A 14471-nucleotide genomic window follows, 5' to 3' on the forward strand; every position below is an offset into this window, starting at 1 on the left:
CTGGCCTTAAAGCAGCTGGAACCATGTTTGTGGACCCAGTGACCGAAACTTTTAGAGCTCCTGTCTTCCTTTTCTGTTGTTGCAGTTAGGGACTTTGTCATGTAGTTAAGTAAGCAGCTAACAAAACCTGAGTATTTATTGCTTATTGGGGTAGCATATGATATTTCCTAGGAATTATCATGATGCCATGGGAAGAATCATGACTAAAGTGGCTTAAATGAAAGCCATTTCAGTTTTCCTCATATAACCTTCTAATATTTCATTTGCCAATGGTTTTGTAGCAGATGCCTTGTTAGTACTTCTTTAAGGAATAAAATTGCTAAATAAATACTTTTAAGTGCAGTTGCTTTTCTGAATAGGAAAACCATGCTTTTGTGATTACTTTTGCTGTTTCTTTCATAACAGTAGTGAGACTGTGTTACTCAAATCTTGTTGCATCAGAAACAAGATAGTTGGAGCAGGCAGAATAGCTGGAGTTAAGCAACTGCGTCTAAGCTTGAGTATGCGTGCGCACAGCTGGAGCTTTTTCTCTAGCCTTTGCTCCAGAATGGTAACTGCTCTGTAAGTTGGTCGTAGTAAGCTGCCTGTCTTGCATTTATTCTGGATAGCATCGCTCTCATCTGTTCACTTTAACGTCTCTGAAAAGCTTGAAGAAAGCATGAGTTACTAGCTTTGGCAGAGTGTGTGGCATGGGACAGTTCCTGATAAAGTGGAGCACCCTGTTCTTGCAAGGCATGTGGCAAACTCCTTGTGCAGCAGCTGGCTAACTTGCTTTGCTACCTGAGATCAAAAGTAGCTTATTGAGCACCTTTTACACCCAAACATTTGATGTCTTAGCCTGTAGCAGGGCCCATACGTGGCACATAGTGCAGTGCACTAACCACTGATGGAGTTTCCTTTGCGTGAGAGCTTTGGTCACTTGCAGGAACACCTGTGAGCAAGTCTGTGAAGGTGTGGAAGTGTGGAAGAGCTGCCAGACTCAGAGCAGTGCTCACAGCTCGTGGAGAGTTTTCTGGGACCCCAGCAAAACATGGAGCTGTGGTGCTTTCTCACCTCAAACATCCTTTGTGCAGCAGTTTCAAAGGTGCAGGGAGAGTATGGTGGCTGGATTATTTGCTGTGCAATTCTTTTTAATAAGCTGGTTATCCCAGACAGCTTACTTAAAACAAGTACTGATGTACAGAAAATGAAAGATGTGCATTGAATAGGACCGAATCTATAAAGGTAGCGTATTAAATAATGCTGGATCTTGCTAAACTTTGATAGTGTGCTTTCTTGTCACATTAAGACTGAGCTCTTTAAAAGCCTGAAATGAATAGGGAAGTGTGGCTTCCTACCTAGTCAGTGATGCACGTTCTTTTGAAATGTGGCCACCATTGCAGAAGGTCTTCAGGATAAAATTCAGAATACAGAAACACCACAAGTTTTTTTTTTCCAAAAAAATGTGCTTCTGGTTCTGTCATCCTTAAAGCACTGACTAGTAAGTACCTCATCCAACACAAATGCTTCCCACACCAGCATACGCTGAAGGCTACTAATTAAAAAAAAAAGAAAAAAAAAAGAAAAAAGAGACTAAATACATACTGCAAAACAAGATTAAGTACATGGTAGCCCATTTTGGAGCTGTTGGAATGATGGTTGGGACAGCTCATAGGAAGAACTGTTATTTGTAAGGGAAGGTCACTTGCTCCTTGTAAGGAGCACAAGTGTATTAATCTTCAATATTGCATCCTTGTTGGATTTGGCAGCAGGCTGCAATTTTGGCCCCGTTCTGTACGCCCCCACCCTCCAGCTGAAAGTCTGAAGTCAGTTTGGCTTTTTCTTAAAGGATTTTGTGTTTCATTCAGAGGAGGAAGTAATGATCATAAAAATCGGTATTTGAACTTGGAGTTAAGATCGTATGGTTGGAAACGTAGCAAATTGAACTGAGGGGGGGGGGGGAAATGCATCTCAAAACAGCCTGCTGTAAGCTGGAGCTGGTGGAACAGCTGTGGAGCAGCCTCCCTGCGAGTTACATAAATGACCTGCTCTATCTCCACCGTGTGGTCGAAGGACACTACTGCTGCTTCTGCCCGGCGGTGAGTCTGTCTTCTTCATAAATCTTTTTATTGAAACTCAGAGTTCAGCTCCGGAGTCGGTCACTGTGGGACAGAGGGAGGGGGGTGTTGTTGCTTTTACTCAGCTGTGATGCTAACTTCTCAGCTGTCCCTGCGTGGCTCAGCAGCTCCTGCAGGAGAAGGGAGGATGAGCAGCGGCGAGGCCGCCCTGCGCTGCTCACGTCGGATGCACTCGTTCAGATAGGAGCAGGCAGTGACAGACAGTAGCCATGGGGGAACTTGCATTTGTTCCAGTTCTGCCTCTTCCAGCGCCTGGTACGGTAACGCTTGATGTCAGGGATACTTACGGCAGGCTGGGAGGAAAATCAGATCAAGGCAGTCTTAAAGAAAGCAGTTGTTACAAACCAGCGTCGTTTAACTGGGTGGCTGTGCTCGCTGGGCAGGGGTTACCCGCACCTGTGTGTAAGGAAGTGCTTGCACTTGACAAGAACATTCCTAAAGCAAGTATCTTCTGTAGGCAAATCATCATTTACCCAGGTAAACTGTTTCACATCAACTTTTTTTTTTTTTATTTGCTTAAAAGGATTTATTTATTTAAAAAGAGGTCTGCTTGCCTTGAAAAATCTGCCTGAATCTGCCCAGCAGATTGTTGTCTCTGAGCACTTAAATCCCTCTTGCCTGAGAAAGCACAGTCACCGTAAAGCCTCACACATAATAGCTGTGCCCTTGCAATTTCTCCCATCTTCATCTTTCTGAGGACACAACCCTCTTCTCTCTAATGCTGTGCTCTGGGTGTCTTACCTAGCCAGGGGCAGGAGGGCTTGCCTCTTAGCTCCTCAGAGCTGGTTTGCTAGAACTTCCTACCGGTGCTGCTGTGCTGTAGTCCTGTGTCTGGGGCAGAACACGCATTTGTATGTATATACACTTAGAAATTTGTGTATACACAGAAAAACAACAGAAAAAGCTGACAAATCTGGAAATCCAGGATGAGAGATCAGACACGGGTCAAGCTTGTGCCTACTACTCCAAACTAACAAGTAGGTATTTCAAGGCATCATCTTTGCCAAAGCTCCGTTTGCTGTTTAAGTCTATGTTCTGTTGAAGTTGTAATGAACAAAGACATCTTACATTTTAAGGTGCACTTTTTCTAAAAAAAATCTTCTCTTCTGGCTTTGTGGTTACTTAAGAAAACATTTCCACAGGTCAAGTTTCATTTGTGCATTTGGAGATCCTATTAAATTAAAAACTATAACTTTTCCACCCCTCATCCCACAAAAGCTGTTTGAATCAGACGTGTTTCATGCAGTACTGATACACAAAGATACAGTGAGGAGACCTGACCTGTCCTTGTCTAAGCAGCAGAACTAAGACCTGCTGAAAATACCATGAGATCACATGCGTATGTATGTAGATGTGCGTGTATATATATATTTGACAACTCTGTTTCTAACTCTAATTACTGCAACGTGGCATGGTTTCGTTATCAGTTTAAGTAGTTGTCTGTTTTTCCTGTTGTACTAATTGTGCTGGCTTGAATTACTGTATTTGGCTTTGTCTTCGTTTTTGTTTAAAATGAAACAATTTGCATCTTTCTTACACTTGCTGCTTTTCAGTTTCATTCGCTGTCCCTTAGTGGTCATTATGAAATTTGGAAGAAAAGGCCCCAACGATCTTCTGTGAAGAAGGGACAGACAGAAGTTCTTCCCTACTGTTGTTTGGGGCAGTGCCTTGCTTTAGGGTTTCTGGCTGTACCTCTAACAAACGTCCACAATTCTCAGTCCAAATGTGAGCAAATTTTAGATGTCACAGCATGGATAGTGACAGGGAAATAGGTTCCCCAAGTACAAACCTCTGCATCATGTGCAAATGGGACTATGTCTTTGTCATGCACTGCTTTATTGATTTTTATGACTCCTTGGTGCTAGTTTCTTAACCTTTTTTCCATAAATTCAGTCTTTAATGATAGGTTTAAAAACAACAAAATCCCTGCTACGGTTTCTGTAAGAAATGTAAATCAACAGCTGAGCAATGGCATCGGTTCTGATACAGGCAGTGGTGGAGCATCTCTACATGCCCTTGTATGTGTTATCAGAATTGGCACGGTACTGTTCCTTAAAAACAACAACAACATAAATTGTGCACGGATTTTAAAACAGAATTTGAATAAGCCATTGATTTCCTAGATTCCTTTGCAAAGCCCCTTGTAGGCCTTAATTTCAGAAAAGAAGTGCTCTTGCCAGGTACGAGCAGTTGGCCATAGGCAGGATCTTGTATTACCTATGATGTGTTTAGGAGAAGATTTAGGAGAATATTTAGGAGATGTATTTAGGAGAAGATTTTTCATCTTTCTTCTTCCTCTTCTCTCAGAGACTTGTCAGTGTAGACCTACTGTGCAAGTGATTGTGTTTTGAAAGGCATGTGAGAAGTTTGTGCTTCAAGGTACAAGCCAAGCTTACAGTCGATAGGGGGTTAGGAAGAAACTTCACTTGAGAAAATGCTGTGCCGTAATGTAGACTTTCTGGCACCTTTTTTTTTTGAAGCAGCTACTACTGACTTCTGAGAAAGACAGCATGCAGGACGGCTGGGCCCTTTGTCTGATCCAGTATGTCATCTTCTCGTCTCTAATTGTAAGTGTCCCCTGGAGCAGAGTCTTCAGATTTGTTTCTAGGATATTGGTAACACATTTTCTTCCCCAAGGCAACGTGTTTAGAGAAACAGTTTCTAATTTGGGGGAAACTACTCTTCCTCTGCATGTCACAGTTGTGCTGTCTGCCTTCCCGACAGCTCTCTCGCTGTCTGTTTACCTCTTAAAGATGAGTGACTTTTCAGCGTTTCGTAGAGGAGCTCAGGGTACGCTGTGGTGTATTGGAGGATCCTGTCTGCGTTGTATGTTTTAAGACAAAGCTGGTTTTCCATGGTGCTCTGGAGAAGATTGGAAGATTGGTCAGGAGGAGATACCTTTAACGTGGTGAATGTCCACGCTGGAGCTGGAAAAGCTGAAATGGAGCAGCTTTTTGGGGAGGTGGTGATGGGCAGGAAAAGGGAAAGTATATGACTGTGTGTTTTATCAGCTGAATATTTGTGGAGACAAAGTATTTGATCTGATAACAGGTTCACTTGAAAGAATCAAGGTTATTTTATGTCAATTTTCTCTTTGCCCTATATAAGATGCATTTAATTATTTCATGCTATCTCCCTCTATTCAAATTAATCTGAGTCTTATATATATTGTTGCTCAAATTAGAATAATTCTTTAATCAGCTGTGTTATGCAAGCCATAGTAGACCAGAATGGGAAAGCTTCTCCTGGCATACTGACGATGCACGTATTTTATTTGTTATTGTAATTTAAAAGTAAAATCAGAAATATTGATTTCTACTTGACTGGAGAGATGATTTAGTTTGAATATCAGACTGATCTTAATCAGGTGAGAATTAATTGAGTTGGAGGTATTAGATATTCAGTGATGTTAACTGAACCATGATCAATCTACAGAGAAGCTTTCTTTTGTACTGTGTTAGAAATATCAAACAGCTTGTACTCTGCTATGTAAAACAATCTTCTCGTGTTCATCCTACTACTTGCTCTGGCTCATTAAATGCACCAGTGATCTACCCTCTGCATACTGAATAATCTTCCAAGTAACAGGCGAAGAAATCACAATTTAGTACAAAATTAAAAGCACAATAACTTCGCCGTAAAATGTTGCTGATAAAGTTTTGTGTCACTTTAATGATTTTGTACAAATTTTATAAATATAGGTTTTAAAATCTTGTCCTCGTTTATGTTTTAACACAACTGTTTCCTCCTCCTCCTACCATCGACCCCCAAATCCCTCCAGTACTTGGAATTCTTTTCTCCACCCCATGGTAGAGCTCCAGGACTGATCCAAACCCTGGATAAAACGATTTCCTTTTTTTTTCAAGGGAAAAAAAATACCCCAGGAGTAGAGCATAAGGCTGGTCTGGATCGTGATACAAGCTATTTTTTTTATTTTTTTATTTTAAGAGTGTGATAGCAGTATCATAAGTGTTGAGAAAATATAAATGGTGAGATAACACCTCTGTAAGACTTTCTCTTAAGTAGTAAAATTGTAAAGTCTTTAAATAAACTAGAGCCAGACCCGAGAGGATCAATTTATCTTGATAATGGGGAATATTTCATTTATTTTATGTACGAGAACATGTGGAAAAGAGATACACAATGATTGAGAAGTGGCAGTTCAGTATCATATTAACTGCACAACGCTTTGCAAGATGAGGGAATAGCAAAGTGCTGCGTGTTGTTATGAGTCTGCAAAAAGAAAAAAAAGAACTTAAACAGCTTTCATATTGTAGTTTATACACTTAAAAAAATAATAATAATCCTGTAGCTTTGTTTTATCACCAGTTTCCATGCTGCTGCTTGTCTGGTGATAACTCACAAACACGTTTTATTCTTCTCTTGCATTGCACGTGGAAGACTTTCATATTTGCCTAAAGACACAAATACCTGATTTAAAAAAGGAAAAAGTTTAAAAAATAAATGTTATGTAAAAATTCCCTACAAATACAGCCTGTTTGCTGGTTGCTCCCCTTTATTAAATCACAGAAAATCAAAACCTTCTGATTATTTTTAATGCTTGTGATAGAGCATTATGCATTCTCTATGAAGGTATTTCTTTGTGTTTGTAACCGAAACTTCTGCAGCAGTCCGAAGCGCAGATACTGCCATTTCATTTTGCATTCAGCACAGGGAAGAGACCAGCAGCCTGCCTCTATGTACGTGGGGGTTAGAGGGGGTGGTGGTAGGCTACGTAAAGAGCCCTTGCATCTTACATACGGTGTTGCATTCTTCTTGTCCCCGGTTTACACGTCTGCAGACAGTGAGATGTCGAATTGAACCGCATCTGGTTTAAAGGTATGGAAGAAAATCATTATCTTTATGTGGCAGAATTGTGACAAGTTATGTCAGATGATGGCTTGGCCCGTCAAATCAAATTCCTGCAAATTTTTATTTTCATCATACAGAAGCAAATGCTTCTTGAACCTATAAATATGTTCTAAGAGAAAAAACGGGCAGAACTCTCCCTTTTATTTCTCATTTCTTTAAATTTAGTATTGTATGTACCGGGACATCTGGTGGTGGACCTCCACCAACCTTGTGGTAACTAACTTTCTGGTAATGCATCTGATCTTTCAAAGTTTGAAAATCATCTCTTTTAATGTGTTGAATATTGCATGTGCCTCTCCGCCTGCTTGGATGGATGGGGAAATCATTTATCCAGACTTTACCCTGAGATAAGTGAACTATTGCCCAATTTCACTTCAGTTTCCATCTGTTTCTCATACTATCTTGTAGTCTAGTTATAAAACAGAATTAGAGGGGGGGAAGTTATTCAAAATTAATAAGGAAAAACAATCTTTTAAAATCCTGACTATTTTTTAGCAAAGATTTATAAGGACTGTAAAGATTTTTGTGTACAAATTTCTTCACTGTGTCAGTCTTCTAGCTCTCAAAGAAATCTTAACAAAAAGAGAGCTCTGTAACCTAACGCAGTTCTTAATCACCCATCAAACATACTAAATAAGGGGCAAACATTTAAGAATAATTCTTTGTGCCTCCAACATTATTCGTGTAGAATTTACAAACAGGATAAATTTTAATAAAACAAAACCAAAGTTGGCTGAGACACCTTGAGCAATAGTTTTAGAAGGGTTTTAAAAATTACTTCTGTTCTCTTGTGACTTTACATGTGCCAGGACCTACAGAGCAGCTCTTCTTCCCAGTGTTTTCTGTGCCCTGCTTTCTCAAGGAGCTGGAGCTGGGATAACGCTGCTCTTTGATGCTGGGCAGGTGGAGGCCTGGAGTCAGCAGCTGCTGGGGTCAGGACTTGGTGGCTTCCCTGTGCTTCTCAGTGCCCGAGTGCTCCCCAGCCGGGCTGTGGAAAGGCTCCTCAGTGGCACGAGGCCCTCACATCTGTCCCTGAAAATCACGGGAGCCGAGTGGTAGGGTTTTCTTTGCAAGAGCTTTGAGGAGCTCAAGCTGATGTTTTCCATCCAGCAAGGCGTTTTCACTCCATCCCTCGTTTTATTTAGCTTGTGCTGCCTCTTGTTCTGCTGCTCAGCTAGTGCTGCCGATCAGCTCTGTCAGCTGTGAGTAGAGGCCAAGCTGTGCTTGAGTTTCCATGCTCAGCAGCTTTCAGTGGTAGGGCGAGTATTAAGGAGGTTAACACCATCATGTGTCTCTTAAAGCATGTCAAGAGGAGGGAGCACTTGCAGCATGCTGGCTGGAGATGCCTGGCTCTGGTAAGTGCAAATAATAATACGCTGTTGGTCTGGATTAGTAAAGCATCAAATAACTCCCAGCAGCCTAGAACGATGTGAATGGTCATTGTTCTTCCTTGATTAAATCAAACACTGCCAACTTGGAAATAATATTTCAGCTTGTGTTGATTTCTCATCTCTTTAAAGCTGTGGATCAATTTCAGTTGTCATACTGGGAAGAAAAGTTAAAACGCCCCAGTTCCTAACGATGGAGGTAACTTGTATTGTTTGCTTGAAACCTGCTCCATTTCTTGGTGTTGTTGCACTGAATTTGCAGGCTGACCCAAATTCACTTCTAGTTTCACCGCTACCTGAGGGTCTGTTGTGGCAAGGAGAAAGAAAATGGTGTTTCCCCACATGAGCTTGTAGAGTCATGGAAAGCTACTTGCTAAGGGTGTAGAGGTGGGATTGTGCCCGCAATTACTCAAAGATCAATTCTGCTCTGAGAGCAATTGTTCTTCCTATCTCAGGCAGTATCAGCAAACGGGCTCGTTTGGAGCTCGAGGCTGGGGTCCCCAGAGCCCTGATTTCTGCTTGTAGCTGTTAAAATGTTCAGCTACAATGGGTTTGTAATCACATCCTGCGTACCCGCTCCTTTTGTGGCGTGTCGCTCTGCGCCCTGAAGTGTTGGTCTACAATGCAGGCATTGCCCGAGTGAGGAATGTGTGGTGATGGTCAGATTAAGGAGATGGAGATGAATTCTTGGTCTGAGATGCTATCTGGAGCTATTGTGTGCTATTGGTGAGATTATTCCCCAGGCCAGTAGCTGTGATACTTTGTGCTGATCAACAGCGAGCTGCTTTGTTTCATGAAAGAGTTGTGAGCAAGGCAGAGCACAATTAAAAATAAAACAACGTTCTCCATGTTTCTGATAAACACTTACACCTAAACCCATCCTGCACCGCAGTCCTCGCATGGCTGTCAAAGGGATTTCAAAGTGCTGGAAATGAGAGAAATGATTTAAGTTTTGTGTGCTCGTAAGGGGATGCCTGATACCTTTCAACCTGCTCCTTTTTTTCCCTCCGTTATTAGGCATCAGCGCTGCTGAAGCTGGATAGCTGGGAGCAGTTTTATCACTTGGCAGCAGCGCTTTCTACTTGCCCGACCGCGCACCGCAAGCGGGGCCTTTGGAGCGGGGGAATGCGTGCAGCTGCAGCTCAGGTTTTGTTCACGGGGACATCACGCCCTGAGCCAATCAAGGCTGCTGAGCTAACAAGTGAGAGGGACCTCCTGTTGTCTTGGGTGGTTTTTTTACTTCACAGCTTCCAGGAGGAATGATTACTACAGAAAAACAGCACAGCACTTAAGGAAGCGCCTGTAGAGAGCAGAAATGAAGCTGGTCACTAGCTGAACCATGATCTTTCGAAGACTTCCGATGTTTTTTGCAGAGAAACAAAGGGCATTTTTAGAAATGTGATAATAGGTATGATATTTCTGAGGTGCTGAGGTAGGGACATTCAATGTTAAACGCTCCAGGAAACAACAGGAAAAATGTTAGAGTCACCTTTAAAAGTCGAAGAAACATTTTGATAACCTAATAGCATGCTCCCCATAGTGTTAGGCTGCTTCATAAACTTCAGCTGTTCAGAAGTGTCCTCAAAATTGTATATTAGGGTGATTTGGGGTCTAAAACTAAAATAGATACCAAAGGAGGGCTGAGAAATTGAACATGGTTGTTAATAGGTATCTTTGAGCACAGGTTACTGTGTCTTTCCAACTAGTAATTAACCAGTTAATTTAATCCTTTTTTTTCCCATACTTTGATCTGGTACATTTTCAAGTGGAGTGTGATGGTGCAACCAGTGTGTAACGTGAGGTGCTGTGTGTGTCGAAGTGCTCAATGGTAATATGTTCAAACTTGGTGGTGAGACATCACTTTTCGCAGAGTTTTGCCAAGATACAATTTTGGCAGGGCAAGGATGCCACACAGTCACCAAGACTTTGAGCAGACACTAAAAGGTTAAGGGTTTTCTGGTGCTATTTATGAAAAGCCTAATATAGGCATATGCTGGCAATAAAAATCATGGGTTGAGATTCAGTTTAATACGTGGGGAAGGGAAGGAAGCAGAGGGTAGATGCAGTGAGGCCAAATCTGCTCCACCTCCAGGCCTCGTAGACACGCTCAGGGGGAGCCCAGGCTCGAGCCAGGAGCAGCAAGCAAAGCCGTAAGTTTTAGGAAGGATATTTAAGAATGTAGCGATGTTTGTCTGTCCTCAACTCGTTGCATAGTCGATAACTACCAGGAAGAGCTTGGAAGAGGAGAAGGAGGTGGAACTCTGGAAAGGGACACGGTAGATTGGACTTTGTTCTTGGCTTGGTCACCGGATGATCTTGGACAACTGGCTTTCTCTCTCTGCTTTTCTTTTTCTACCTGATGCTTACTGACGTAGGCTCCTTTGAACAAAACACTCTGAAATCTTCTGGTAGGACTAACAGCTCATTCTTATCTAGCTTATTACTTAGGGAAACATCTGTACAGGGTGCTGGTAACAATGAGGCATATTTGAGTTACTCCTAGATGAAAACAGCCGTAAGCATGACTTTCCTTCCCGCTCCCAGCCCCCCAAACTATTTGTGTTTCAGCGTCTCACTGACTTGTTCTGGAAGTAGAATAGTATACACATACAAAGAGTTTATAAATATATTTTATATTTATAGATAATATTGTATCTAATTAAAACAATTATAAAGTTGAAATAATGTAAAATATTTATATATTTTTATATTTTCCTACCAATTGTCTTTTTTTTTCCTCCATAGCATTTACTAAATGCTGTAAAGAAACTGGTTTTCTCATGGTGGTGAAGTGTCGGAAAGAGAACACAGCACTGAAGGACTGCCTGGTTGGCTAGTAAGTCCCTTGCCAGCTTGTTTTGCTACGTTTTTGGCTGTACTCATCTGAAATTAAGTACTAACTCTCAAAAGTGTTTTGCTTGTGAGCTGGGTGGTAATTTCCTGAAAACAGCACTAGGAAATTGTTAAGGTATTAGAAGGGCTGACCTGATGCCACCCACAGTGGATCTGGGACTCATTTTGAGTCGCAATTTAGCCCCACTGCCATCAGCCTGAAGTGATTCTTGAATTTCTTAGTGTGAGGGTTAGTGTCTTTTGAGCTTGATGCAGGCAGAGGTGGTTTGTTTTTGGGTGGAACGCATGTCCTGCCGTGTTAAACCAGCAGTTCATGTGAAACGCCTTTAAAGTAGTGGCAGCTGGTCTCAGGTGGTTAGGAATTGATGGAAAACCTTTGCAGCTAGGAAAGTGTTCAAGCCCAATTGCAGCAAGAACTTCCTGGAGTTGCTCAGTTTCAGTGGTCTATGCGGTAAATTCTGCCTGTTTAAAAAAACACAGCACAAAAACCAAGCATGCGCTGTGGAAAATGTATTTAGTGCTTGAATAAATGTATTTAAACTTACAAGTAAAATAAATGTAATGATCCAAGGCCCTACGTGTTTACTATTGAAGCCATAAACTTAACCTTGTTCCCATTAAACCCAGAGTAGCTGTCCAGGTATGAAAATATGCGTGTTATCCAGTAGATTCTCATACTGAGGAAGCTAACTGCAAATAATAAAGAATAATTTGGCCTCATTCAAATATCAGAAGTATTTCCCTTTCTCTGCTTTCTTTATGGTTTCAGTGTATAAGCATGAAAAGGCCTCTGCCTCAAGAGAGAGCACTGCTAGAAGAGAATGCAGACCAGCTCTGTATTTAGGCTTTAGGAAGATAGGTTTCACTGCTTCTATGCTTCCTAAAAAAAAAACAAAAAACAACACACACACATTATTGAAAGCAGACAGTTTCTGTGGGTGTGGAAGGAAGATCAGTTTTGAGTGCTGTTCATGAGTATCTGTTCCATATCCCAAGATGTAACACAGTATTTTGTTTGTCCTGTAGCTATTCTGATCCATCATTCTATGAAGAATGCAAAACAGAATATTTGAAGCAAAGAGAAGAATACAGAGCAACTGGAATTAAGAAAAAGAAACAGAAGATTACTTCAAATATATAATTAAGATTTAAAATGAACTTTTCAAATTTTATATCCAACTTAACTTGATTTAAACATTTCTTATTAATCATCAGTACTTCTCTGTGTGGAATTTAGCTGAAATTCCACAAATGAGATGTAAATAAAATCACTGAACTTGCAAGGTCTACATTTTTTACTTTCTGTAATAAAGGCTATAAAGCATGCTCTCATGGTTCGCAAGAGAAATTACAAAGGTCCCCTCTGGACCTGAGACTTTGTCACAAGCTTTAAATTCTGAAAGGCTGTTTGTTATTTTATCCAGTTGTATGTGACAAGCTACATAAAAATTTCAGGGTGAATAATTTAAGCTGTATGGAGTGGTTTTAAATGGGGTGTATACTGAAATTGGTGTATTTTCTCATCCAAGTTGAGGGTAGATGGAAACATTCTCCATGTTCTTTCAAGAAGGGCAGCAAATGCAGAAGGGAAAAGCTCCTTGGACCAATTTGCTTCACCATTTTCATGAAAATGAGTGCCTGATACTACTTACTTTCTCAAGTGCTATGACTCATAGTTTAACTCTGCATTGTCAGAAGAGGGTTGCTCCATGCCTTGCTGCTTCAGCTCCAGAGGAGAGGAGTTGTCCAGTCTATATTTTCCTTGACAATAGAAGACACACTGAGGGCAGAAAACACGTTAAAAAGAGCATTGCGAGCAGTATCCTCCCCCACTTTCATTCTTCAGCATGGAGATGATGATACACTCTTCCATCTTTCAAAAGTGGTAAGTGACCACACTTGCAAAATTATTATGGATGAGTACATAAACTATGCACTGAAGATGCTGGTCAGTTCTTAAACATCCATTCATCTTGGTGCAAAAATTAGGTATAACAAAGTCCCTGCAAAAAGAGAGGTATACAGAGGATCTTTTGTATACAAAAAAGTATAACTGAAGCTGCTGAACTGGAGAATTCTCAAATGCATCACTGGAGGGTACAGTGACTGACGTTGTGAAACTCTTCATATTACCATTTCAAAAGATACCCCAAAATAAGACGTTTCTTTACAGGTAAGGAAAGACTATGATGATGAAAGTTACATTGTAACAACGGTGGCTTGTTTTAAAAGCAGTAATTAGCCTGAAGAAGTAATATTTGCCATTTTTTCATTTGACTTACTTTGCATACTGTTTTGCCACAAAACTGGTATTGCTGCAAAGCTACTCAAGTGGGAAATGCAAACCAACCTCAGAGATGTATGGATGTAAAGTACTTACAGTAGCATTGTGGTGTAGTCCTTGCCCTTTATTGGAACAATGACAACAATAATATTGCTTCAGCTATTAGATAGCGGATTGTCTGGAAGATTAGGGAATGCTTGAGAAACAAAGGCTAAAAGATGTACAGCATTCTGGCTTGCCAGGCAAGCTTAAGTGGCACCCAGCTCTACAAGTAGCCAACACAGAAGGGGTTCTATGGACTCTAGTGGGTTCTGTGGACTAGAGTTTCTTACACATGTACTTGCTCTTGGCATCTTGGTGCAAGCATCTTGGAAAACAAACGAGAAGTATTTCAAATCAATTAGTTGTAATAATTTTTTTCCCCCATCAGAGGAATCCTAAGATAGATGCTGACCCTCATTTAGTTATCTCTCAAAGACAGCAACTGTTCTGCTACTCCAATGTGAAGGAAGACCTGCTACACTTAGAGGCTTTCCATTCAGAGGTTTTTGTTCATCATTTTTGGCAAAAGCCTGGACAGACATGCCTTGGGCTGGGGTAAGCATCCTCGTAGAGGCAGTGCCCTGTGCTGCCAGCACCCTGCTCTCCTGGCTTTCTCTCAGGCTTGTACCACCACTGCTCACTACAGACAGGAACAGCAGCAGTGTGGGTGTTCCTTCTTTTCAGGCCTAGCAGGAAGCAGGTGAGGAGGAACACCAGTGCAGCGACTGGTACAGCTGGTAGGACTTACACTGATAACAGAACAAAGTCCTGTTTAACCTGCAAGTATTACTCCCCTACCATTTTATACGTGCTTCATATGCATGACTGCAACCACCCGTGCTTGCTTGCCAAGCAAACTCTACTGACAAGCCTGAAATTGCACCTACTAAATCATGCCGTAACCCACTCACCTTA

General features: G+C 41.3%; 1 protein-coding gene across 1 annotated transcript in view; it reads left to right on the forward strand.

The window, feature by feature from the left end:
• CMC1 (C-X9-C motif containing 1) overlaps window positions 1-12371 on the forward strand; it is a 36502-nt gene extending 24131 nt beyond the window's left edge. Inside the window, exons 3-4 of the mRNA XM_032181500.1 lie at window positions 11123-11213; window positions 12257-12371. Of these exons, the coding sequence (XP_032037391.1) occupies window positions 11123-11213; window positions 12257-12371 (206 nt within the window). The remainder of the gene's footprint in view (window positions 1-11122; window positions 11214-12256) is intronic.
• Window positions 12372-14471: the final 2100 nt, after the last annotated feature.

This window comes from Aythya fuligula, chromosome 2, assembly GCF_009819795.1.
Source record: "Aythya fuligula isolate bAytFul2 chromosome 2, bAytFul2.pri, whole genome shotgun sequence".
In the NCBI taxonomy this organism is placed as follows: domain Eukaryota; kingdom Metazoa; phylum Chordata; class Aves; order Anseriformes; family Anatidae; genus Aythya; species Aythya fuligula.